At 56.9% G+C, this 25208-nt stretch overlaps 1 protein-coding gene across 5 annotated transcripts in view; it reads left to right on the top strand.

Annotated features, from left to right (window-relative positions):
- LCMT2 (leucine carboxyl methyltransferase 2) overlaps window positions 1-25208 on the top strand; it is a 104492-nt gene that overhangs the window by 2710 nt on the left and 76574 nt on the right. For 3 of the 5 annotated variants that reach the window (XM_040426774.1, XM_040426775.1, XM_040426776.1), the window contains exons 2-4: window positions 7202-7306; window positions 10154-10278; window positions 11321-11402. In XM_040426774.1, coding sequence (XP_040282708.1) covers window positions 7289-7306; window positions 10154-10278; window positions 11321-11402 — 225 coding nt within the window. In that variant the 5' untranslated portion in view covers window positions 7202-7288. Of the gene's footprint in view, window positions 1-6727; window positions 7024-7201; window positions 7307-10153; window positions 10279-11320; window positions 11403-25208 lie in introns of those variants that run through there. The other 2 variants (XM_040426772.1, XM_040426773.1) reach the window with 2 other exon arrangements.

Here is a 25208-nt window from a genome sequence, read left to right as displayed (position 1 = left end):
CAGCAGACTGGAAAGAGGGAGGTGAGGAAGAGTCCACCAGACTGGAGGGGGGGGGGTGAGGAAGAGTCCACCAGACTGGAGGGGGGGGGGTGAGGAAGAGTCCACCAGACTGGAGGGGGGTGAGTAAGGAAGAGTCCAGCAGACTGGAAAGAGGGAGGTGAGGAAGAGTCCACCAGACTGGAGGGGGGGGGGGGGTGAGGAAGAGTCCACCAGACTGGAGGGGGGGGGGGAGTGAGGAAGAGTCCACCAGACTGGAGGGGGGGGGGGGAGAGTCCACTAGCCGGGGGAGAAGGGAAATGAGGTGAGGAATAGTCCACCAGACTGGGGGTAGGGGTTAGTAAAGAAGATTCCACCAGACTGGAGGAAGGGGGGGGGGATGAGTGAGGAAGAGTCCACCAGACTGGAGGGGGGAGGGGGGAAGGGGGGGGGGTGAGTGAGGAAGAGTCCACCAGACTGGAGGGGGGAGGGGGGGATGAGTGAGGAAGAGTCCACTAGCCGGGGGAGGGGGGAAATGAGGTGAGGAATAGTCCACCAGACTGGGGGTAGGGGTTAGTAAAGAAGATTCCACCAGACTGGAGGAAGGGGAAGGGATGAGTGAGGAAGAATCCACCAGACTGGAAAGGGGGAGGTGAGGAAGAGTCCACCAGACTGGAGGGGGGGGGGTGAGGAAGAGTCCAGCAGACTGGAAAGAGGGAGGTGAGGAAGAGTCCACCAGACTGGAGGGGGGGGGGGGTGAGGAAGAGTCCAGCAGACTTGAAAGAGGGAGGTGAGGAAGAGTCCAGCAGACTGGAGGGGGGGGGGGTGAGGAAGAGTCCAGCAGACTGGAGGGGGGGGGGTGAGGAAGAGTCCAGCAGACTGGAGGGGGGGGGGTGAGGAAGAGTCCAGCAGACTGGAGGGGGGGGGGGGGGAGGAAGAGTCCAGCAGAGGGGAGGGGGGTGAGTAAGGAAGAGTCCAGCAGACTGGAAAGAGGGAGGTGAGGAAGAGTCCACCAGACTGGAGGGGGGTGAGTGAGGAAGAGTCCAGCAGACTGGAACGAGGGAGGTGAGGAAGAGTCCACCAGACTGGAGGGGGGTGAGTGAGGAAGAGTCCAGCAGACTGGAACGAGGGAGGTGAGGAAGAGTCCACTAGACTGGAGGGGGGGGTGAGGAAGAGTCCAGCAGACTGGAAAGAGGGAGGTGAGGAAGAGTCCACCAGACTGGAGGGGGGTGAGTGAGGAAGAGTCCAGCAGACTGGAACGAAGGAGGTGAGGAAGAGTCCACCAGACTGGAGGAGGTGGGGGGGGTGAGGAAGAGTCCAGCAGACTGGAAAGAGGGAGGTGAGGAAGAGTCCACCAGACTGGAGGGGAGGGGGTGAGGATGAGTGCACCAGACTGGAAAGAGGGAGGTGAGGAAGAGTCTACCAGACTGGAGGAGGGGGGTGAGGAAGAGTCTACCAGACTGGAGGAGGGGGGTGAGGAAGAGTCCAGCTGACTGGAGGGGGGGGGGTGAGGAAGAGTCCAGCAGACTGGAAAGAGGGAGGTGAGGAAGAGTCCAGCTGACTGGAGGGGGGGGGGGGGAGGAGGAGTCCAGCAGACTGGAAAAAGGGAGGTGAGGAAGAGTCCACCAGACTGGAGGAGGGGTGGGGGTGAGGAAGAGTCCAGCAGACTGGAAAGAGGGAGGTGAGGAAGAGTCCACCAGACTGGAGGAGGGGGGGGGGTGAGTGAGGAAGAGTCCAGCAGACTGGAGGGGGGAGAGGGGGTGAGTGAGGAAGAGTCCAGCAGACTGGAGGGGGGGGGGGGGTGAGGAAGAGTCCAGCAGACTGGGGGGGGGGGGGGTGAGGAAGAGTCCAGCAGACTGGAGGGGGGGGGTGAGGAAGAGTCCAGCAGACGGGAGGGGGGGGGTGAGGAAGAGTCCAGCAGACTGGAGGGGGGGGGGGGGTGAGGAAGAGTCCAGCAGACGGGGGGGGGGTGAGGAAGAGTCCAGCAGACTGGAGGGGGGGGGGGGTGAGGAAGAGTCCAGCAGACTGGAAAGAGGGAGGTGAGGAAGAGTCCAGCTGACTGGAGGGGGGGAGTGAGGAAGAGTCCAGCAGACTGGAAAAAGGGAGGTGAGGAAGAGTCCACCAGACTGGAGGAGGGGTGGGGGTGAGGAAGAGTCCAGCAGACTGGAAAGAGGGAGGTGAGGAAGAGTCCACCAGACTACCAGACTGGAGGAGGGGGGGGGGGGTGAGTGAGGAAGAGTCCAGCAGACTGGAGGGGGGAGATGGGGTGAGTGAGGAAGAGTCCAGCAGACTGGAGGGGGGGGGGAGGAAGAGTCCAGCAGACTGGAAAGAGGGAGGTGAGGAAGAGTCCACCAGACTCGAGGGGGGGGGGGGGTGAGGAAGAGTCCAGCAGACTGGAAAGAGGGAGGTGAGGATGAGTCCACCAGACTGGAGGGGGGGGGGGGGTGAGGAAGAGTCCAGCAGACTGGAAAGAGGGAGGTGAGGAAGAGTCCACCTGACTGGAGGGGAGGGGGTGAGGATGAGTGCACCAGACTGGAAAGGGGGAGGTGAGGATGAGTCCACCAGACTGGAGGGGGGGGGGGGGTGAGGAAGAGTCCAGCAGACTGGAAAGAGGGAGGTGAGGAAGAGTCCAGCAGACTGGAGGGGGGGGGGGTGAGGAAGAGTCCAGCAGACTGGAAAGAGGGAGGTGAGGAAGAGTCCATCAGACTGGAAAGAGGGAGGTGAGGAAGAGTCCAGCAGACTGGAGGGGGGTGTGTGGGTGAGGAAGAGTCCAGCAGACTGGAGGGGGGGGGGGGTGAGGAAGAGTCCAGCAGACTGGAGGGGGGAGGGGGGGGTGAGTGAGGAAGAGTCCAGCAGACTGGAGGGGGGGGGGGGTGAGGAAGAGTCCAGCAGACTGGAGGGGGGGGGTGAGGAAGAGTCCAGCAGACTGGAGGGGGGGGTGAGGAAGAGTCCAGCAGACTGGAGGGGGGGGGGGTGAGGAAGAGTCCAGCAGACTGGAGGGGGGGGGGGGGGGGGAAGAGGCCAGCAGACTGGGGGGGGGGGGGGGTGAGGAAGAGTCCAGACTGGAGGGGGGGGGGTGAGGAAGAGTCCAGCAGACTGGAGGGGGGGGGGTGAGGAAGAGTCCAGCAGACTGGAGGGGGGGGTGAGGAAGAGTCCAGCAGACTGGAGGGGGGGGGGGTGAGGAAGAGTCCAGCAGACTGGAAAGAGGGAGGTGAGGAAGAGTCCAGCAGACTGGAGGGGGGAGGGGGGGAGTGAGGAAGAGTCCAGCAGACTGGAGGGGGGAGGGGGGGGTGAGTGAGGAAGAGTCCAGCAGACGGGAGGGGGGTGGTGAGTGATGAAGAGTCCAGCAGACTGGAGGGGGGGGGGGAGTGAGGAAGAGTCCAGCAGACTGGAAAGTGGGAGGTGAGGAAGAGTCCACCAGACTGGAGGGGGGGGGGGAGTGAGGAAGAGTCCAGCAGACTGGAAAGAGGGAGGTGAGGAAGAGTCCACCAGACTGGAGGGAGTGGGGGTGAGGAAGAGTCCACCAGACTGGAAAGAAGGAGGTGAGGAAGAGTCCAGCAGACTGGAAAGAGGGAGGTGAGGAAGAGTCCACCAGACTGCAGGGGGGGGGGGGATGAGGAAGAGTCCACCAGACTGGAAAGAGGGAGGTGAGGAAGAGTCCACTTCGGACAGTAGAGACACGGAGCAGTTACATGACTGATAATGCGCCGCGCCTCTCTGTCATCTTTTCACTTCAAAATCAGAGTGGGATAAAGTTGTCACCGTGAATTTGTAGTAAAAAGATGACAGCGAGGCGCGAAGCATTATCAATCATGTGACTGCTGGGTCTCTGCTGTCCGGAGCGGGGCTTGGCTGTCATTCACGCAGTGGATTACCTGCACGGCATCCACTTGTGTGAAAGAGCCCTAAGAGTCTTATCAAAAACCTTTACTCTGCCCACCAGGAACAACCTGTCACCGACCCCTCCGCCCACCATGAACAACCTGTCACCGACCCCTCCGTCCATTGGGAACAACCTGTCACCGTCCCCTCTGCCCACCGGGAACAACCTGTCACCGACCCCTCCGTCCACCGGGAACAACCTGTCACCGACCCCTCCACCCACCGGGAACGACCTGTCACCGACCCTCCGCCCACCGGGAACGACTTGTCACCGACCCCTCCGCCCACCGGGAACGACTTGTCACCGACCCCTCCGCCCACCGGGAACGACCTGTCACCGACCCCTCCGCCCACCGGGAACGACCTGTCACCGACCCCTCCGCCCACCGGGAACGACCTGTCACCGACCCCTCCGCCCACCGGGAACGACCTGTCACCGACCCCTCCGCCCACCGGGAACAACCTGTCACCGACCCCTCCGCCCACCGGGAACAACCTGTCACTGTCCCCTCTGCCCATTGGGAACAACCTGTTACTGTCCCCTCTGCCCGCCAGGAACAACCTGTCACCGACACCTTCGTCCTCTAGCCACACACCTGTCACCGACCCCTCCGTTCACCGGGAACAACCTGTCACTGACCCCTCCGTCCCCGGGGAACAACCTGTCACCGACCCCTCTGTATTCCGGGAACAACCTGTCACCGACCCCTTCTCCCACTTGGATTTACCCTGTCACTGGCCCCTCCTCCCTCTTGGATTTACCCTGTCACTGGCCCCTCCTCCCTCTTGGATTTACCCTGTCACTGCCCCCTCCTCCCACTTGGATTTACCCTGTCACTGGCCCCTCTCTCCGCCGGTAACGGTGGCCCCTCTCTCCGCCGGTAACGGTGGCCTCTCTCTCCTCCAGTAGCGGTGGCCTCTCTCTCCTCCGGTAGCGGTGGCCTCTCTCTCCTCCGGTAGCGGTGGCCTCTCTCTCCTCCGGTAGCGGTGGCCTCTCTCTCCTCCGGTAGCGGTGGCCTTTCTCTCCACCGGTAGCGGTGGCCTCTCTATCCTCCAGCAGTGCTGGAGCCCGCTCTCTTTCCAGCAGAGCTGGAGCCCGCTCTCTTTCCAGCAGAGCTGGAGCCCGCTCTCTTTCCAGCAGAGCTGGAGCCCGCTCTCTTTCCAGCAGAGCTGGAGCCCGCTCTCTTTCCAGCAGAGCTGGAGCCCGCTCTCTTTCCAGCAGCGTTGGTCCCTCTATCCTTTAGTAGCGGTGGTGTCCGCTGTCTCCTGCTGTAGCGGTGGCGGCCGCTCACTCCTCCAGTAGTGGTGGCCCCTCTCTCTCACAGTAGCAGCGGCAGCCCCTCTCCTCCAATAGTGGTGGCTGCTCTCTCCTCCAGTAGTTGCCCCTCTCTCTTTCAGTAGTGGTGGCTGCTCTCTCCTCCAGCATCGGTGGCCTCTCTCTCCTCCAGTTGCAGATACCTCTTTCTGCTCCAGTAGCAGTGGTGCCCTCTCTCTTCTACAGCAGCGGTGGCCCCTCTATCCTCCAATAGTGGTGGTGCCCGGTCTCTTCTCCAGTAGAGGTGGCGGCGCCTCTCTTCTCCAGTAGCAGTGGTAGCTGCTCTCTCCTTCAGTAGCTGTGGCCCCTGTCTCCTCCTATAGCGATGGTGGCCCCTCTTTCCTCCAGGTGCAGAGGTCTCTCTCTCCTCCAGTAGCGGGGTGGCCCGCTCTCTTTTCCAGTAGCGGTGGCACACTGGCACATCTATCCTCCAGTAGTAGTGGCTGCTCTCTCCTTCAGTAGTGGCCCCTCTCTCCTCCAGTAGTGGTGGCTGCCCCTCTCTCCTCCAGTAGTGGTGGCTGCCCCTCTCTCCTCCAGTAGTGGTGGCTGCTCTCTCCTCCAGGTGCAGAGGCGTCTCTCTCCTCCAGTACTGGTGGCGGACCCTTTCTCCTCCAGTAGCAGTGGCGGTCCCTTTCTCCTCCAGTAGTGGTGGCTGCTCTCTCCTCCAGTAGGTGTGGCTGCTCTCTCCTCTAGTGGTGGTCGCTCTCTCCTCCAGTATCGGTGGCCTCTCTCTCCTCCAGTTGCAGATACCTCTTTCTTCTCCAGTAGCAGTGGTGCCCTCTCTCTTCTACAGCAGCGGTGGCCCCTCTATCCTCCAATAGTGGTGGTGCCCGGTCTCTTCTCCAGTAGAGGTGGCGGCGCCTCTCTTCTCCAGTAGCAGTGGTAGCTGCTCTCTCCTTCAGTAGCTGTGGCCCCTGTCTCCTCCTATAGCGATGGTGGCCCCTCTTTCCTCCAGGTGCAGAGGTCTCTCTCTCCTCCAGTAGCGGGGTGGCCCGCTCTCTTTTCCAGTAGCGGTGGCACACTGGCACATCTATCCTCCAGTAGTAGTGGCTGCTCTCTCCTTCAGTAGTGGCCCCTCTCTCCTCCAGTAGTGGTGGCTGCCCCTCTCTCCTCCAGTAGTGGTGGCTGCTCTCTCCTCCAGTAGTGGTGGCTGTTCTCTCCTCCAGTAGTGGTGGCTGCTCTCTCCTCCAGGTGCAGAGGCGTCTCTCTCCTCCAGTACTGGTGATGGACCCTTTCTCCTCCAGTAGCAGTGGCGGTCCCTTTCTCCTCCAGTAGTGGTGGCTGCTCTCTCCTCCAGTAGTGGTGGCTGCTCTCTCCTCCAGTAGTGGTGGCTGCTCTCTCCTCCAGGTGCAGAGGCGTCTCTCTCCTCCAGTAGCAGTGGCGGTCCCTTTCTCCTCCAGTAGTGGTGGCTGCTCTCTCCTCCAGTAGTGGTGGCTGCTCTCTCCTCCAGTAGTGGTGGCTGCTCTCTCCTCCAGGTGCAGAGGCGTCTCTCTCCTCCAGTAGCAGTGGCGGTCCCTTTCTCCTCCAGTAGTGGTGGCTGCTCTCTCCTCCAGTAGTGGTGGCTGCTCTCTCCTCCAGTAGTGGTGGCTGCTCTCTCCTCCAGGTGCAGAGGCGTCTCTCTCCTCCAGTACTGGTGGCGGTCCCTTTCTCCTCCAGTAGCAGTGGCGGTCCCTTTCTCCTCCAGTAGTGGTGGCTGCTCTCTCCTCCAGTAGTGGTGGCTGCTCTCTCCTCTAGTGGTGGTCGCTCTCTCCTCCATTAACGGCCGCTCTCCCCTCCATAGTTTGATGCAGGAAGCTCCGTACAGCAGACAGCACTTTACGGGAGTGTTTATAACCAAGTCAGAATATCAGGTACATAACCCTCATCATTTCATGACTATATCTTTCCCTGGACACATTTTGGGCTTTTTCTCCCAACGCCTCAGGTTCTGGGATGAAGACTCCTCTGGATAAGCCCAGCACCCTTGGGTGTGACCTGAGGCTCCTCTGGATTTATCTGGTGCCTAATCTTGTGACCCTTTTATTCCAGGTTTCCACGGATCCTGTGTGGTGAAGCTTTGGCGAGGGCCACGTTCTGCAGGTTGGAATCGGGCAGGGAGGTCTGTGGATAACGAGCATGAAGAGCGAAACGTGTGTGAGTCCGGGTTCTATGTTCCACTGGATGAGGAGATGGTTCCTTCCTTCACATTTTTTGTGAGCACAGACCACGGCATTGTGTATCCACAGCCATGAGATACCACATGTGCATATAGACCGCTTATAGAGCACTGCTGCCATCCTGTATCTTCACTGCAGTCTCCAAGGTCTGGGGTGTGACACGTGAGCACAGACCACGGCACTGTGTATCCACAGTCATGAGATGCCACATGTGCACATAGGCCTTTAGAGCACTGCTGCCATCCTGTATCTGAATCTTCACTGCAGTCTCCAAGGTCCGGGGTGTGACACGTGAGCACAGACCACGGCACTGTGTATCCACAGTCATGAGATGCCACATGTGCACATTGACCTATAGAGCAGCCTTGCTTACCTGGGGTGTGTGGCCTTGCTTACCTGGGGTGTGTGGCCTTGATTACCTGGGGGGGTGGCCTCATTACCCAGGGGTGGACCTTGCTTAGCTGGGGTGACAGAATCGCATAACCCATGGGGGCAGCCTCGCTTACCTTGGGGGGGGGGGGCTCATTTGCCTTGGAGGCAGCCTTGCTTCCCTGGGTGGGGGTGGCCTTGCTTACCTGGGGGGGTGGCCTTGCTTACCTTGTGGGGGGGGGGGGGGTCATTTACCTTGGGGGCAGCCTTGCTTCCCTGGGGTGGGGGTGGCCTTGCTTACCTGAGGGGAGTGGCCTTGCTTACCTGAGGGGAGTGGCCTTGCTTACCTGGGGGGGGGCGGCCTTGCTTACCTTGTGGGGGGGGCTCATTTACCTTGGGGTCAACCTTGCTTACCTGAGGGGAGTGTCCTTGCTTACCTGGGGGGGGCGGCCTTGCTTACCTTGTGGGGGGGGGGGCTCATTTACCTTGGGGGCAGCCTTGCTTCCCTGGGGTGGGGGTGGCCTTGCTTACCTGAGGGGGGTGGCCTTGCTTACCTGGGGGGGGTGGCCTTGCTTACCTGGGGGGGTGGCCTTGCTTACCTTGTCGGGGGGGCTCATTTACCTTGGGGCAGCCTTGCTTCCCTGGGGTGGGGGTGGCCTTGCATACCTGGGGGGGAGGCCTTACTTACCTTGTCGGGGGGGGGCTCATTTACCTTGGAGGCAGCCTTGCTTCCCTGGGGTGGGGGTGGCCTTGCATACCTGGGGGGGGAGGCCTTGCTTACCTTGTCGGGGGGGGGGGGGGGGCTCATTTACCTTGGAGGCAGCCTTGCTTCCCTGGGGTGGGGGTGGCCTTGCTTCCCTGGGGGGTGGCCTTGCTTACCTTGTCGGGGGGGGGGCTCATTTACCTTGGAGGCAGCCTTGCTTCCCTGGGGTGGGGGTGGCCTTGCTTCCCTGGGGGGGTGGCCTTGCTTACCTTGTCGGGGGGGGCTCATTTACCTTGGGGGCAGCCTTGCTTACCTGGGGTGGGGGTGGCCTTGCTTACCTGGGGGGCGGCCTTGCTTACCTTGTGGGGGGGGCTCATTTACCTTGGGGGCAGCCTTGCTTCCCTGGGGTGGGGGTGGCCTTGCTTACCTGGGGGGGGTGGCCTTGCTTACCTGGGGGGGGTGGCCTTGCTTACCTGGGGGGGTGGCCTTGCTTACCTTGTCGGGGGGGCTCATTTACCTTGGGGGCAGCCTTGCTTACCTGGGGTGGGGGTGGCCTTGCATACCTGGGGGGGAGGCCTTACTTACCTTGTCGGGGGGGGCTCATTTACCTTGGAGGCAGCCTTGCTTCCCTGGGGTGGGGGTGGCCTTGCATACCTGGGGGGGGAGGCCTTGCTTACCTTGTCGGGGGGGGGGGGCTCATTTACCTTGGAGGCAGCCTTGCTTCCCTGGGGTGGGGGTGGCCTTGCTTCCCTGGGGGGGTGGCCTTGCTTACCTTGTCGGGGGGGGGCTCATTTACCTTGGGGGCAGCCTTGCTTACCTGGGGTGGGGGTGGCCTTGCTTACCTGGGGGGCGGCCTTGCTTACCTTGTGGGCGGGGCTCATTTACCTTGGGGGCAGCCTTGCTTACCTGGGGTGGGGGTGGCCTTGCTTACCTGGGGGGGTGGCCTTGCTTCCCTGGGGGGGTGGCCTTGCTTACCTTGTGGGGGGGGGGGTCATTTACCTTGGGGGCAGCCTTGCTTCCCTGGGGTGGGGGTGGCCTTGCTTACCTGGGGGGGTGGCCTTGCTTACCTGGGGGGGTGGCCTTGCTTACCTGGGGGGGGTGGCCTTGCTTACCTGGGGGGGTGGCCTTGCTTACCTGGGGGGGTGGCCTTGCTTACCTTGTGGGGGGGGGGGCTCATTTACCTTGGGGCAGCCTTGCTTCCCTGGGGGGCAGATTTGCTAAGGCTACTTTCACACTAGCGTTTTAGTTTTCCGGTATTGAGATCCGTCATAGGGGATAAAACGCTTCCGTTTTGTCCCATACCGTTCTGTTGTAGTTTGCTTTCCGTCTTGGGATGCGGACCCCCAATGCAAGTCAATGGGGTCGGATCCGTTTTCTCTGCCACAATAGAAAACGGATCCATCAGTCATTGACTTTCAGTGGAGTTCATAACGGATGCAGACGGTTGTATTATCAGTAACGGAAGTGTTTTTGCTGAACCTTGCCGGAGCCAGTAAGAACGCTAGTGTGACAGTAGCCTTACCTTGAGGGAGCGGCCCCCCGCCTTTCTTGCCTTGGGTGTGGGGGTGGCGGCAGCCTGGCTTACCAGGTGTTTTGCTCCCTGATTTGTCTCAACACTCTGTCTTCATTGTGTTGGTTTCTTTCCCTGGCTCTCTGTAGGTGTTGGCCCTTGGTTGCTCTGGGGCCGGTTGCCCCCTCGTCCGGGTCCCTGGGCCCTGGTTCATTCTCCTGACCTTCTTCTCCTCTCGGCAGGTCCAGAGCACCAATGACTTCAGCACGCTCAGTAAGGTCTCTGCTGCCTCCGCCGGATACTTTACAGATGACTTCCAGAAACACTTTGTGAGCCGGACCTGCAGGAGATCCCCTCTCATCCACCGGTGCGTCCCCAATGTCCGACCTGGGGGCTCACTCTGGGTGTCACCCCCCTAACACAGGCTGTGCAGTCAAAGACACCCCAAGGCTGTACAACCAAGGATATCCCACCCTCTCTCCACATTCCCCCCAACATCCCCCCCAAACTGTGTGGCCAAGACTGAGGACACTCACAATCCACCCCACCAGCACTAGGAGAGCCCTCCACCACTACGCTGTTTGGCCGAGACAGAGGAGAGGACACTCATTCCGCCCCAAGGACTAGGACACCCCTCCACCGCTATGCTGTGTGGCCAAGAGAAAGGAGAGGACACTTACAACAACCCCCCCCCTCAAGGACTAGGACACCCTTCCACCACTACGCGAGACAGAGGAGAGGACACTCATTCCCCCCCAAGGACTAGGACACCCTTCCACCGCTATGCTGTGTGGCCAAGAGAAAGGAGAGGACACTCACAACAAACCCCCCCTCAAGGACTAGGACACCCTTCCACCACTACGCTGTGTGGCCGAGACAGAGGAGAGGACACTCATTTCCCCCCAAAACAAGGACACCCCTCCACCACTATGGTGTGTAGCCAAGAGAAAGAAGGGGACACTCGCAACAACCCCCTCCCCCAAGGACTAGAACACCCTTCCACCACTACGCTGTGTGGTCGAGTGAGGACACTCAACCTCCCCCCCCCCAGGATGAGGACCCCCCCATCACCATGCTGTGTTGTTTTGTGGCCTAGGATGATAGGATGAGGGCATCTCCCCCAAGCTGGTTGAGACAGTGGACACTTGCACAGAACCCCCCCTTCCCTAACCAGGATGAAGAGAGCCCTCCCCACAAACTGCAGTTGAGGATGTCCGCTCCCCCCAGGCTGTGCGATTGAGAACATACTTTCCCCCCCGTTCGGTCGAGGACACCTCTACATTGCTGTAGCTCCTCTACTACCATCTTCTGATGGCTCCTGGTTTAAGTTGCTGCTTTGTTGGGGGGGGCGGGTGCAGTTTTAGGTGAGGATAATGTCATTCTGGTGATCCGTTTCTTCTGTCTTCCAGGGGGTATTGTGTCCGGGCCCAGGCCATCACCCACTGTGTGAACGAGTTCCTGCAGGACACAGCAGAAGCCCCGCACAGGCAGGTAAGAGAAGCCATATATATAACCACATACAGCGTTATACAGGGGGAGACGGAGCGATGTACATCACCACATACTGCGTTATACAGGGGGAGACGGAGCGATGTACATCACCACATACAGCGTTATACAGGAGGAGACTGAGTGATGTACATCACCACATACAGTGTTATACAGGAGGAGACTGAGCGATGTACATCACCACATACAGCGTTATACAGGAGGAGACGGAGCGATGTACATCACCACATACAGTGTTATACAGGAGGAGACGGAGCGATGTACATCACCACATACAGTGTTATACAGGAGGAGACGGAGCGATGTACATCACCACATACATTATACAGGAAGAGACTGAGCGATGTACATCACCACATACAGTGTTATACAGGAGGAGACGGAACGATGTACATCACCACATACAGCATTATACAGGAGGAGACTGAGCGATGTACATCACCACATACAGTGTTATACAGGAGGAGACGGAGCGATGTACATCACCACATACAGCGTTATACAGGAGGAGACTGAGTGATGTACATCACCACATACAGTGTTATACAGGAGGAGACGGAGCGATGTACATCACCACATACATTATACAGGAAGAGACTGAGCGATGTACATCACCACATACAGTGTTATACAGGAGGAGACGGAGCGATGTACATCACCACATACATTATACAGGAAGAGACGGAGCGATGTACATCACCACATACAGTGTTATACAGGAGGAGACGGAGCGATGTACATCACCACATACAGTGTTATACAGGAGGAGATGGAGCGATGTACATCACTACATACAGCGTTATACAGGAGGAGATGGAGCGATGTACATCACCACATACAGCGTTATACAGGAGGAGACTGAGCGATGTACATCACCACATACAGTGTTATACAGGAGGAGACGGAGCGATGTACATCACCACATACAGTGTTATACAGGAGGAGACGGAGCGATGTACATCACCACATACAGTGTTATACAGGAGGAGACGGAGCGATGTACCTCACCACATACAGCGTTATACAGGAGGAGACGGAGCGATGTACATCACCACATACAGCGTTATACAGGAGGAGACGGAGCGATGTACATGACCACATACAGCACCACATACAGTATTATATATGGAGGACACCACCCTATATTTCTAGCTCCTGCCCTGACTGAGTGCCAGGCACATGTCAGCGGTAATGTTTATGTTTATGGAGGGTGTATATACTGTGTGTGTGTGTGTATGTATGTATGTGTATATATATATATATATATATATATATATACACTGCTCAAAAAAATAAAGGGAACACAAAAATAACACATCCTAGATCTGAATTAATTAAATATTCTTCTGAAATTCTTTGTTCTTTACATAGTTGAATGTGCTGACAACAAAATCACACAAAAATTAAAAAATGGTAATCAAATTTTTTAACCCATGGAGGTCTGGATTTGGAGTCACACTCAAAATTAAAGTGGAAAAACACACTACAGGCTGATCCAACTTTGATGTAATGTCCTTAAAATAAGTCAAAATGAGGCTCAGTAGTGTGTGTGGCCTCCACGTGCCTGTATGACCTCCCTACAACGCCTGTGCATGCTCCTGATGAGATGGCGGACGGTCTCCTGAGGGATCTCCTCCCAGACCTGGACTAAAGCATCTGCCAACTCCTGGACAGTCTGTGGTGCAACGTGACGTTGGTGGATAGAGCGAGACATGATGTCCCAGATGTGCTCAATTGGATTCAGGTCTGGGGAACGGGCGGGCCAGTCCATAGCATCAATGCCTTCGTCTTGCAGGAACTGCTGACACACTCCAGCCACATGAGGTTTAGCATTGTCTTGCATTAGGAGGAACCCAGGGCCAACCGCACCAGCATATGGTCTCACAAGGGGTCTGAGGATCTCATCTCGGTACCTAATGACAGTCAGGCTACCTCTGGCGAGCACATGGAGGGCTGTGCGGCCCTCCAAAGAAATGCCACCCCACACCATTACTGACCGAATGCCAAACTGGACATGCTGGAGGATGTTGCAGGCAGCAGAACGTTCTCCACGGCGTCTCCAGACTCTGTCACGTCTGTCACATGTGCTCAGTGTGAACCTGCTTTCATCTGTGAAGAGCACAGGGCGCCAGTGGCGAATTTGCCAATCTTGGTGTTCTCTGGCAAATGCCAAACGTCCTGCACGGTGTTGGGCTGTAAGCACAACCCCCACCTGTGGACGTCGGGCCCTCATGGAGTCTGTTTCTGACCGTTTGTGTCACGGCCACGGTTTTGGCCGTGACTCCTTGGGAGCCGCATACAGTTGCCCGCGGTTTGGGTTGTTTCAACCGCAGCTTGAGGCTTGATGTTGTTTGCCTCAAGTGCGGTTGCCGCGGACAACAGGTATGTGTGCGGTCCCTTTGGAGTTTGTGTGCGTGTTTGTATGCACTGTTGTTAGTCTGTGTGCACTCTGTGTAGTGTGTGGTGTGCACGGACACCTTTCCTGCACTGTGGTTGCCCGTGGCAACGTTTGTCGTTGTGTACATGTGGTGGCAGTGTCTCGGCCTTGGGGCTGACTCCCAGGACACGGTTGTCACCCATGTCGTTGCCTGCGGCAACAACCACAGTGTGTTTGTTGTGTTGGACACTTTCCAGTTGGTGTTTTCCCTTCCCTGTGGTGCTGGAAGGGTTAACTCCCTTCCCAGTGTGTGTGATGTCACTGGCTGCGTCTGACCGTTGGGTGTGGCCTCTTAGGCCTATAAAGCCTCTCACTTTGGCATGGCTCAGTAGGTTGCTTCAGTCATGCTTTGCTGTTGCAGCCTCCTGTGATTTCCATCTTCTTGTAAGGGCCACCCTTCCGGTCATACTGTCACGGCTGAGGATGGGGGAAATCCTCAGCCGTGCGGTGACGGAAGATGTCCAGTCGCTACTTGCCAGGAACACAGAATCAGGGAGCAGGTCACCTCCTGTTGCGTCCCTAACGCTGACCCTGTCTCCTACCTGCATGGGCCGACCTTGATGGTAGGAGGACCCATGCGCAGGAACCTCAGATCCCTGACTTACCCTCCAACCGGTCCCTTGGCTAAGGAGCAGGGTAAGACAACCCACTCCTCCTAGGCACGGAGGAGCAGGAGTCTCACTGGCCAAGCAGCATGAAGAAGGGGGTACATAAACAGGACTATGGATAAGACAGGTGAACCAAACAGTTCCACACAAACCTGTCTCAGCCTTGCTGACTGGAACCTGTGCTAAGAAAAGGCTGTCCACACAGACAAAGGTAAACAGCACACACATGAAGACACACAGGGACCAGGACATCCATAGCTGCACAAAAACCAAAGACATAAGACATCAACAACACATCACAGTATTAGAACTTATGACCGGAAGGGTGGCCCTTACAAGAAGATGGGAATCACAGGAGGCTGCAACAGCAAAGCATGACTGAAGCAACCTCCTGAGCCATTACAAAGTGAGAGTCTATATAGGCCTAAGAGGCCACACCCAACGGTCAGACACAACCAGTGACATCACACACACTGGGAAGGGAGTTAACCCTTCCAGCACCACAGGGAAGGGAAAACACCAACTTAAAGGGAAAGTGTCCAACACAACAAACACACTGTGGTTGTTGCCACAGGCAACGACATGGGTGACAACCGTGTCCTGGGAGTCAGCCCCAAGGCCGAGACACTGCCACCACATGTACACAACGACAAACGTTGCCACGGGCAACCACAGTGCAGGAAAGGTGTCCGTGCAGACCACACAATACACAGAGTGCACACAGACTAACAACAGTGCATACAAACACGCACACAAACTCCAAAGGGACCGCACACATACCTGTTGTCCGCGGCAACCGCACTTGAGGCAAACAACATCAAGCCTCAAGCTGCGGTTGAAACAACAACCCAAACCGCGGGCAACTGTATGCGGCTCCCAAGGAGTCACGGCCAAAACCGTGGCCGTGACAGTTTGAGCAGACACATGCACATTTGTGGCCTGCTGGAGGTCATTTTGCAGGGCTCTGGCAGTGCTCCTCCTGTTCCTCCTTGCACAAAGGCGGAGGTAGCGGTCCTGCTGCTGGGTTGTTGCCCTCCTACGGCCTCCTCCACGTTTCCTGATGTACTGGCCTGTCTCCTGGTAGCACCTCCATGCTCTGGACACTACGCTGACAGACACAGCAAACCTTCTTGCCACAGCTCGCATTGATGTGCCATCCTGGATAAGCTGCACTACCTGAGCCACATGTGTGGGTTGTAGACTCCGTCTCATGCTACCACTAGAGTGAAAGCACCGTCAGCATTCAAAAGTGACCAAAACATCAGCCAGGAAGCATAGGAACTGAGAAGTGGTCTGTGGTCACCACCTGCAGAACCACTCCTTTATTGGGGGTGTCTTGCTAATTGCCTATAATTTCCACCTGTTGTCTATCCCATTTGCACAACAGCATGTGAAATTGATTGTCACTCAGTGTTGCTTCCTAAGTGGACAGTTTGATTTCACAGAAGTGTGATTGACTTGGAGTTACATTGTGTTGTTTAAGTGTTCCCTTTATTTTTTTGAGCAGTGTACATATATATATATATATACACTGTATGTTCCCCAGGGTCCTCAGCTAGTGAGACATATGACTCCAGAATTCTGCCTGCATCTCAGTAATGCCTATTTTGCCGGAGCTGTTCTGTTCAGACTTAGTTGTGAGCTGGATGATTTTGGACTGGTAGGTAGGTAGGTTTGGTAGTGGGACTTACAGGTCCATACCCTCTTCCAGGAGCACAGGGGTCATCTATCCTGGTCAGAGCATGGCGTCTGTGTCCCTGCAAGGCTGTGTGAAGCCGGATCCCCCTGACATGGTGAAGGTGCTGGTGAGATAGAAGTCTCTGTATAGTTGTCGCCCAGTTGGGAACGTCTCTGTTTTAGATTATTTCTTATGTGCGGTGGCTCCCCCAAGTGATGGGTAGCTTAGATAACTATTTAGGCTTCCTTCACACCTGCGTTAGGTGCGGATCCATCTGGTGTCTGCACAGACGGATCCGCACCTATAATGCAAACGCTTAGATCCGTTCAGAATGGATCTGTTTTGCATTATGAAGAACAAAGTCAAAACGGATCCGTCCTGACCTACATTGAAAGTCAATGGGGGACGGATCCGTTTTCAATTGCACCATATTGTGTCAGTGAAAACGGATCCGCTCCCATTGACTTACATTGTAAGTCAGGACGGATCCGTTTGGCTCTGCATTGCCAAACGAACACCAAAACTCTGCAAGCTGCATCCAGAGCGGAACGGAGCCAGACTGATGCATTCTGAGCGGATCCTTATCCAGTCAGAATGCATTGGGGCTGAACTGATCCGTTTTGAACCATTTGTGAGATCCCTGAAACGGATCTCACAAACGGAATTCAAAACGCCAGTGTGAAAGTAGCCTTAGACTGTTTGGACTTTAACCCCTGAAGTCTGAGTCCCGACCTCTCTTCAAGTGCACAAGCCTGCAGCAATATCTAGATCCAGAACACCACTCTTCTCCTGAGTGCCCATGTTTCCCGGGTCAGGGATGACATCACAGGCTTCAATGGTTAAAAAGTTGTTGTTTCGCCGATATACAGTTCTGAGCATTCCTCATTGCACTGGACTGCGGACACAATGTTGTCCATCTTGTGTTTAGGCGTTGGGTCTTTGGGGTGAACCAGTTGTTGCCTCAGTGTGTTGCTGGGTTTAACCTCCTCAGGACCGCCGTACGCAGGATTGCATCTTTGCGGCGGTCCTGTTGTTCTGGGTGGATGCGCCGGTGCGTCCTCTCGCGAGACGCGAGATTTCGTGCATTGCCGGCCCGCGCATGCGCATCGCGGGCTGGCAAAAGTTAAAGAAGTTTCTCGCCCATATTCCTTGGGGGACACAGGAAACCATGGGTATAGCTTTGCTCCCTAGGAGGCGTGACACTAAGTGAAAGCTGTAAGCCCCTCCTCCATCAGCTATACCCTTTAGCCTGGAGAAGAGACTGCCAGTTTTTGCTTAGTGTCCAAGGAGGCAAGACACTCCCTGCTTATGCAGGGTTGTTTTCCTATGATTTTATTATTTTTTTTTTTAAAAAATTTTGCGTTATTTGTTGTTTTTAATTCGATTTTTTTCTACCTACAGGGACAACAGAGGCGCATTAGACCCCTCTGTTTCTCCCGGGGTTGAGTTGCGCCAGTGCCGGTAATTCCGCACTGCCGCCTCCCCCACAGAAGACAAGGTGGACCAGGGCAGCCTCGCTCCCCTGCGTCCCGCCAGCTCAGGGTCGCCCGCACGCCAAGTCCCTCCCCCGGCTTCCTGCCACTGCGGTGCCAGGAGCTGAAGGGGCGACCCCCGCTGGATGGACTGAGGGCGAAGACAGCGTATGGTGAGAGTGGCTGCTCCAGCCTCCCCTTCCTCCCTCCCACCGCTGCTACATCCCCCATGGCCGCTGCTACATCCCCCATGGCCACTGCTACCCATGGCCACTGCTACATCCCCCATGGCCACTGCTACATCGCCCATGGCCACTGCTACATCGCGCCCCCCCCCCCCCCCCCCCCCGGGCATATCGGGACCGTTACCGGGCAGGGGAGTTTGTCTGGGCAAGTCCTTGGCACGGACGCTGCCTTCAGGGGACGGCTGCAGGCAAGCAAGCCGTCTGCCACAGGGGGGTGATTATCCAGGCGCGGCGGGGGCCGCTTACTTGCGTGAACGGCGCCATTTCATCTTGGCCGGCACTTCATCACCTTGGGGGTTAAAATCATTTTGCCGCGCGCGCGCGGCTCTGCTTCTCCTTCAGCGCAGCAGAGGGGGGGCGGAGCTTCCTACATGCGCTCCGCTACTTCCGGTTTCATCGGGCTCCACTTCTCACAGTGCTGCGTGGAATCCTCTCTGCCGTGCGATCCTGAAGCCATTCATCTCCGTGCTGCTGCCTCTCCTCCACAGCCTCCTCAGTCTGTTCCCCTTGCCGCTGCCGCTTGCATCATCTGGGTCTGGTAGGACTGTTAACCCCCTCCGTGCCACCAGTACTGTTGCTTGGGTGTATTCCCCGTTCCTTTTCTCTGGGGTCTCCCACTTTAAGTGCAACATCTTTTTTCTACCATGTCAGACCCTTCTGCAGCCGCCAAGCCTTGTTACCATGCCTGTACTGCTTGTAGGGAACCCTTTCCCCGGGGGCAGTCTGATCCGCACTGTACTGCATGCCGAGCTCCACCGCAGCCTCAGTCGCCCGCTGTGTCGCTCCCTGCCTCCTCTGACCCGCCTGACTGGGCTAGATCCCTGTCCCAGGCCGTGGAAAGCCTCACTCATGTCGTGGGCCGCCTAATAGACAGGCCACCTGCCCCGCAGGACGCCACTCTTACTGTCGCGCCCTCCGGGTCCACTGCTTCTGCCGCTGCAGCGGGTTCACTCTCTCTTAGTGACCCCTCCCGAGCTAGGCACTCTCAGAAGCGTATTAGAGTAGAGCGAGCCTCCTCCTCTGAGGCCTCACTCTCCCCGCCACGCGTGCGCACCCAGACGGCCCTATCCTCTCCAAAGGATTCGCTCTCTGAAGGTGAATTGGCGGTTTCAGATTTGGAAATGGACTCGGCCCTGCCGTCCAAGCTAGCCTCAGCGATGGGTCAACTCATCTCTGATATTCGTGACACCTTTAAGGTGCAGGATGACCCCCCTAGCTCTGACGCAGCTAGCGTCTCCTTTATCAGACCCAGGCAGGCCTCAAAAGTCTTTCCAATCCACTCTGATTTCTCCTCCGTGGTGTCTAAGGCTTGGGCTCGCCCGGACGCCCGTTTTGTCAACCCCAAGAAGCTGGACATTTGCTATCCCTTTCCAGCCGATGTCGTGGCCACCTGGTCGTCCCCACCCAAGGTGGACCCCCCTGTGGCCCGGCTGTCAAAGAACACGGCCATCCCTGTTCCCGACGGGTCCTCTCTTCAGTCAGCGGAGGACCGTCGCATGGAGACCCTTTCCAAGGGCATTTTTGCTGCCTCCGGTTCGGCTCTCAGACCGGTTTTTGCCTCTGCTTGGGCAGGGAAAGCAATCTCTGCTTGGGGTGCGCAGCTGGAACAGGAGTTGGACTCGGACATCCCCATCCAGGACCCACGTTCCTTGGCCCAGCTTATTATTCGGGCCGGGAATTTTGTTTGTGAGGCCTCCCTTGATGCGGGAGCCCTTATTGCACGCTCCTCCGCACTGGCAGTTTCCGTCAGGAGGGAGCTCTGGCTGAAGGTTTGGAAAGCGGACGCTGCCTCCAAACGTTCCTTGGCGGGGCTACCGTTTGCGGGTTCCCGCCTTTTCGGGGTCCGCCTAGACGAACTTATTTCGGAGGCCACGGGTGGTAAAAGCACCCATCTTCCTCAACCCCAAGCCAGGGGCGCCCCCCGCGGACGCCCTGGTGCGTCTCGTTTTCGGTCCTCCCGCAGGGCCTCTGGGGCTCCCACCACAGCTGCTGCTTCGGCTCCTCCCCAGGATAAGCGTAGGAAGCCGTTTTTTCGGGCGCAGCCCTCCTGGCGCAAGCCGCAGGCTGCCCGCACACCCGCAGCAAAGCAGTCCTCTGCCTGAAGGCGCGCCCCCACCCACCCGGGTGGGGGGCCGGCTCCTCCTTTTCAGGGACGTCTGGATGGCTCACGTCTCCGACGCCTGGGCTCTCGAAATTGTGTCCTCCGGATACAAAATCGAATTTGCATCCTTCCCTCCAGATCGGTTCTTTCGCTCCCGCCCGCCGCGGGACCCGAAAAGCGCGGCTGCGTTCTCCGCGGCTGTTCAAGCCTTACTGGACAGGGGGGTGATTACCCCCGTTCCTCTAGAGGAAAGGTTCCAAGGGTTCTACTCGAACCTCTTTGTAGTTCCCAAGAAGGGAGGTTCGGTGCGGCCCATTTTGGACCTCAAAAAGCTCAACCGTTTTCTCCTCCTTCGACGGTTTTGGATGGAGTCCCTCCGTTCCGCGGTGGCTTCCTTGGAGCAGGGAGATTTCATGTCTTCCATCGATATACAGGATGCCTACCTCCATGTTCCGGTAGCCCGGTGTCACCATCGCTTCCTCCGATTCGCCGTGGGGGACCTCCACTTCCAATTTGTCACCCTTCCCTTTGGGCTGGCAACAGCCCCCCGGGTGTTCACCAAGGTCCTGGCCCCGGTTTTGGCCTTACTCCGTTCCAGGGGTGTTTTTCTGCTACCATACTTGGACGATATCCTCATCAAGGCTCCGTCCCTTTCTCAAGCGGTTGCCAGCGTGGATCTCACTCTAGAGACTCTGGCGAGGTTCGGTTGGGTCATCAACTTCCCCAAGTCCTCCCTTCCCCCCTCCAGACAACTAGTCTTCCTGGGAATGCTTTTAGACACGGGAGCGGCGGAGGTACGTCTTCCCTCGGAAAAACGACTAATCCTCCGTGGGGCGGTTCGGGGTCTCCTTCTCCACCGTCGACCGTCCTTCCGCTTCTGCATGCGGGTCTTGGGGCAGATGGTTGCCTGCTTCGAGGCGATCCCATTTGCGCAGTTTCACTCCCGCCCTCTCCAACGGGCGATCCTCTCCTCCTGGGACAAATCGCCGGAGTCTCTGGATCATCCCTTCCATCTATCGCCTCCGGTGCGGTCATCTCTCCGCTGGTGGTTACAGTCCCCTCTTCTGGGCAGGTCTTTTCTGCCACTCAACTGGTTGGTGGTTACAACCGATGCCAGTCTCTTGGGCTGGGGAGGCGTGTTTCCTCCCCGATCCGTCCAGGGCATTTGGTCTCCATCGGAGTCCAAACTCTCGATCAATGTCCTGGAGCTGAGAGCGGCCCTTCTGTCTCTGCGACACTGGACTCATCTGCTGAAGGGTCATCCAGTTCGTGTGCAATCAGACAACGCCACGGCCGTGGCGTACATAAACCACCAGGGGGGCACTCGCAGTGCTGCAGCAATGCGGGAGGTTACCAGCATTCTCCGTTGGGCGGAAGCCCACGTCCCGGCCCTATCTGCAATTTTTATTCCAGGGGTGGACAATTGGGCGGCGGACTTCCTCAGTCGCACCACCGTCGACCCCGGCGAGTGGTCTCTTCACCCGGAGGTATTCGAGGCCATTTGCCTTCGTTGGGGCATACCGGACGTGGACCTCATGGCCTCAAAATTCAATCACAAGGTCCCCGCCTATCTGTCCAGGGCCAGGGATCCGGGAGCTTGGGGAGCCGACGCCCTCGTTCTTCCTTGGCGAGGCTTCGCGCGCCCATACATATTCCCTCCCATCCCTCTCCTGCCCAAGGTCCTTCGGAAGATCGCGGCGGAAGGCGTCTCAGTGATTCTGGTCGCTCCGGACTGGCCCCGCCGGTCTTGGTATGCCGACCTCATGCTGCTCCTGGCAGACGCGCCCTGGCCGCTGCCCGCCAGGGAAGATCTTCTCTCTCAGGGACCGATCTTCCACCCGCGTTTAGGGTCCCTACGTTTGACGGCGTGGTTGTTGAGACCACCGTCCTGACACGTAGGGGTTTTTCTGCGGACGTCGTCCGCACCATGATCCGCGCCCGTAAGCCGTCCTCTTCTAGGATCTATTATAGGACCTGGAGGACCTTTTTGGGGTTCTGTGCCGAGCTGGGGATTCCTCCGCTCCGCTTTTCTCTCCCCACCGTTTTGTCCTTCCTGCAGAGCGGACTGGCCCAAGGTTTGGGCCTTAGTTCTTTGAAGGGTCAGGTGTCTGCGCTGTCCATTTTGTTTCAGCGCCCACTGGCCCCCCTTGGTCCTGTCAAGACCTTCCTTCAGGGCGTGGCTCACGCGGTTCCCCCGTACCGCCCTCCGGTACCACCCTGGGACCTGAACCTGGTTCTCTCAGCGCTCCAGGCTTCTCCTTTCGAGCCTTTGCGGACGGTTTCCTTGCGACTTCTGTCCTGCAAGGTTATTTTTCTTGTAGCCGTCACCTCTCTTCGGAGGGTGTCCGAATTGGCTGCACTCTCCTGTCTGGAACCTTTCCTAGTGTTCCACCAGGACAAGGTGGTTCTTCGTCCGGTCCCTTCCTTCCTTCCTAAGGTGGTCTCCGCCTTTCATCTGAACGAGGACATCGTTCTCCCCTCTTTGTGTCCTTCCCCTTCCCACCCGCGGGAGAGGAAGCTTCATCGTCTGGACGTTGTAAGGGCGCTCCAGATTTACCTGGAGGTAACCAGCTCTTTCAGGCATACTGACTCGCTCTTTGTGGTTCCGGAGGGGTCGCGCAGAGGGATGGCGGCATCCAAAGTTGCTATCGCCCGTTTTGTCAAGATGGCTGTTACTGAGGCTTATCTCGCCAAGGGCAAGGTTCCGCCCCTTGGTGTTACCGCTCACTCCACTAGAGCGGTCGGGGCTTCCTGGGCTCAGAGGAATCGGGCTTCTACGGAGCAGATTTGCAAGGCGGCCACTTGGTCCTCCTTGCACACCTTCACCAAGTTCTACAGGGTGCATACTCATGCGTCGGCTGACGCTGCTTTAGGCCGTCTGGTGTTGCAGGCGGCAGTTGATTGATGCCTCTGGTGTTGGTCTAGTTTGTTCTGGTCCCTCCCTTCTGGGACTGCTCTGGAACGTCCCATGGTTTCCTGTGTCCCCCAAGGAATATGGGCGAGAAAAGGAGACTTTTGTATTACTTACCAGTAAAGTCTCTTTCTCGCTCTTCCTTGGGGGACACAGCACCCGCCCTTCATTTGGGTTACAGTTGTGGTTCCGGCTTGGTTGCCCCCGTTGGGGCTCGATAGTTCTTTTTCCGGTTGGTGGTTATCTTTCACTACTTGGACACGCAACTGGCAGTCTCTTCTCCAGGCTAAAGGGTATAGCTGATGGAGGAGGGGCTTACAGCTTTCACTTAGTGTCACGCCTCCTAGGGAGCAAAGCTATACCCATGGTTTCCTGTGTCCCCCAAGGAAGAGCGAGAAAGAGACTTTACTGGTAAGTAATACAAAAGTCTCCTTATTTCGTCACCAGCCTGCCAGCCACGATCATTGGCTGGCAGGCTGGCGATTTTCAAAAAATCCAATCACAAGTCATATAACACATTATATTAGTAAATATGATCTGTTATATGGCTTCTCTGCTCCTCTGCTGGTCCTTTTCGTCGGTTGGATCCAGCAGAGAAGCAGACATCACTGTGAGTACACCAAACACTGCCCTTAGCCCCTGATCACCCCCCTGCACCCCCCATCATCCTAATTAACCCCTTGATCGCCCCTGTCAATCACTTAGTGAAAGACAAAAAGTGATCAGTGTAAACTGTCACTTTTTTTTTTTCACTGGTATTGGCTGTTAGGTTTTAGGGATAGTTTAGGCCCCTTGGTTAGGTAGTTAGCGTCAGTTAGCGCCCAGCCCACCGCACCGCAGTCACTTATTCGCTGTTTAGCGTATCGCTAATCAGCATTTGTACTTTTATAGTATCTGTAAGTGATCAAAACTGATCACGGTCAGATCTATAATAGTATTAGTGTCACTTTAGTTCGCCCTCCACCCAAAACGCAGTGTTTGCCCGATCAGGCCTGATCGGTCGCCCACACGTGCGTTCACCCACGCCCGCCCCACCGCAGTGACAAAAAAAAAATTGTTTTTTGATCACTGCACATTCATTTTACACGCACTGCGGCGATAAAAAAATCAGTTTTGATATTTTTTATCAACCGCAGCGGCCTCCGGTACTTCGCTAGCCTCCCCTTTGTAAGACAGGTTTGCTTTTTTTCTTGGGTAGTCTCAGGGAATACCCCTAAATTTAGTAGTCCAAAATGTCAAACAGGGGGTATTCTTCTGAAGAGGCCTACAGGATTCTGACTCAGTCGGATGAGGAATGGGAACCCTCATCTGACGAATCTAGCGGGTCAGAATATGAACCTGTAGAAAGCAGTGGCTCTCTGACCCAAAGTTCGGACGAGGAGGTGGAGGTCCCTGATAGCACCAGGCGTACCAGGTCCCGTGTCGCTAGACCACAGGTTACGCAGGATCCGCTTCAAGAGCAGCAGAGTGGGGCTGTCGCTGCCGGATCACGTGGTGAGGCATACACCAGCAGCGCAGCCCTCCCTGGACCTAGTACCAGCACTGCCGTACAACATGGTGACGTGGCGAGCACCAGAAGGGCAGTTGAAGCTGGTACGGTGGCACGTGCACTAGTTACCCCGTCGCAGCCACCGCGCAGACAGGCCGTAGAGCCCCTAGAGTCCCTGAGGTGCTGGCAAATCCTGATTGGCAGTCGCCAACTTCAGCCGCACCTGTAGTTCCCCCTTTCACCGCCCAGTCTGGAGTTCGGGTTGAGACGGCTCAAATCGGTTCGGCCCTGGGATTTTTTGAGCTGTTCTTGACTGCGGAGCTCTTGGACTTAGTCGTGGCAGAGACAAACCGGTATGCCACACAATTTATATCCGCCAACCCGGGAAGCTTTTATGCCCAGCCTTTCCGGTGGAAACCAGTCCAAGTTTCCGAACTTAAAATTTTTCTGGGCCTTCTCCTCAACATGGGTCTAACTAAAAAGCATGAATTGCGGTCATATTGGTCCACGAACCCAATTCATCACATGCCCATGTTCTCTGCTGCTATGTCCAGGACACGATTTGAGACCATCCTGCGTTTTCTGCATTTTAGCGATAACACCACCTCCCGTCCCAGAGGCCACCCAGCTTTTGACCGGCTCCACAAAATTCGGCCCCTCATAGACCATTTCAACCAGAAATTTGCAGATTTGTATACCCCCGAGAAAAACATCTACGTAGACAAGTCCCTAATACATTTTACCGGGCGCCTTGGCTTCAAACAATACATCCCAAGCAAGCGTGCCCGGTATGGGGTCAAATTGTATAAGCTCTGTGAAAGGGCCACAGGCTATACCCACAAATTTC

Source organism: Bufo bufo, chromosome 3 (assembly GCF_905171765.1).
Source record: "Bufo bufo chromosome 3, aBufBuf1.1, whole genome shotgun sequence".
NCBI lineage: Eukaryota > Metazoa > Chordata > Amphibia > Anura > Bufonidae > Bufo > Bufo bufo.
Note: the sequence above shows the minus strand (reverse complement) of the source record. Positions and strands in the feature narration are given on the sequence as shown.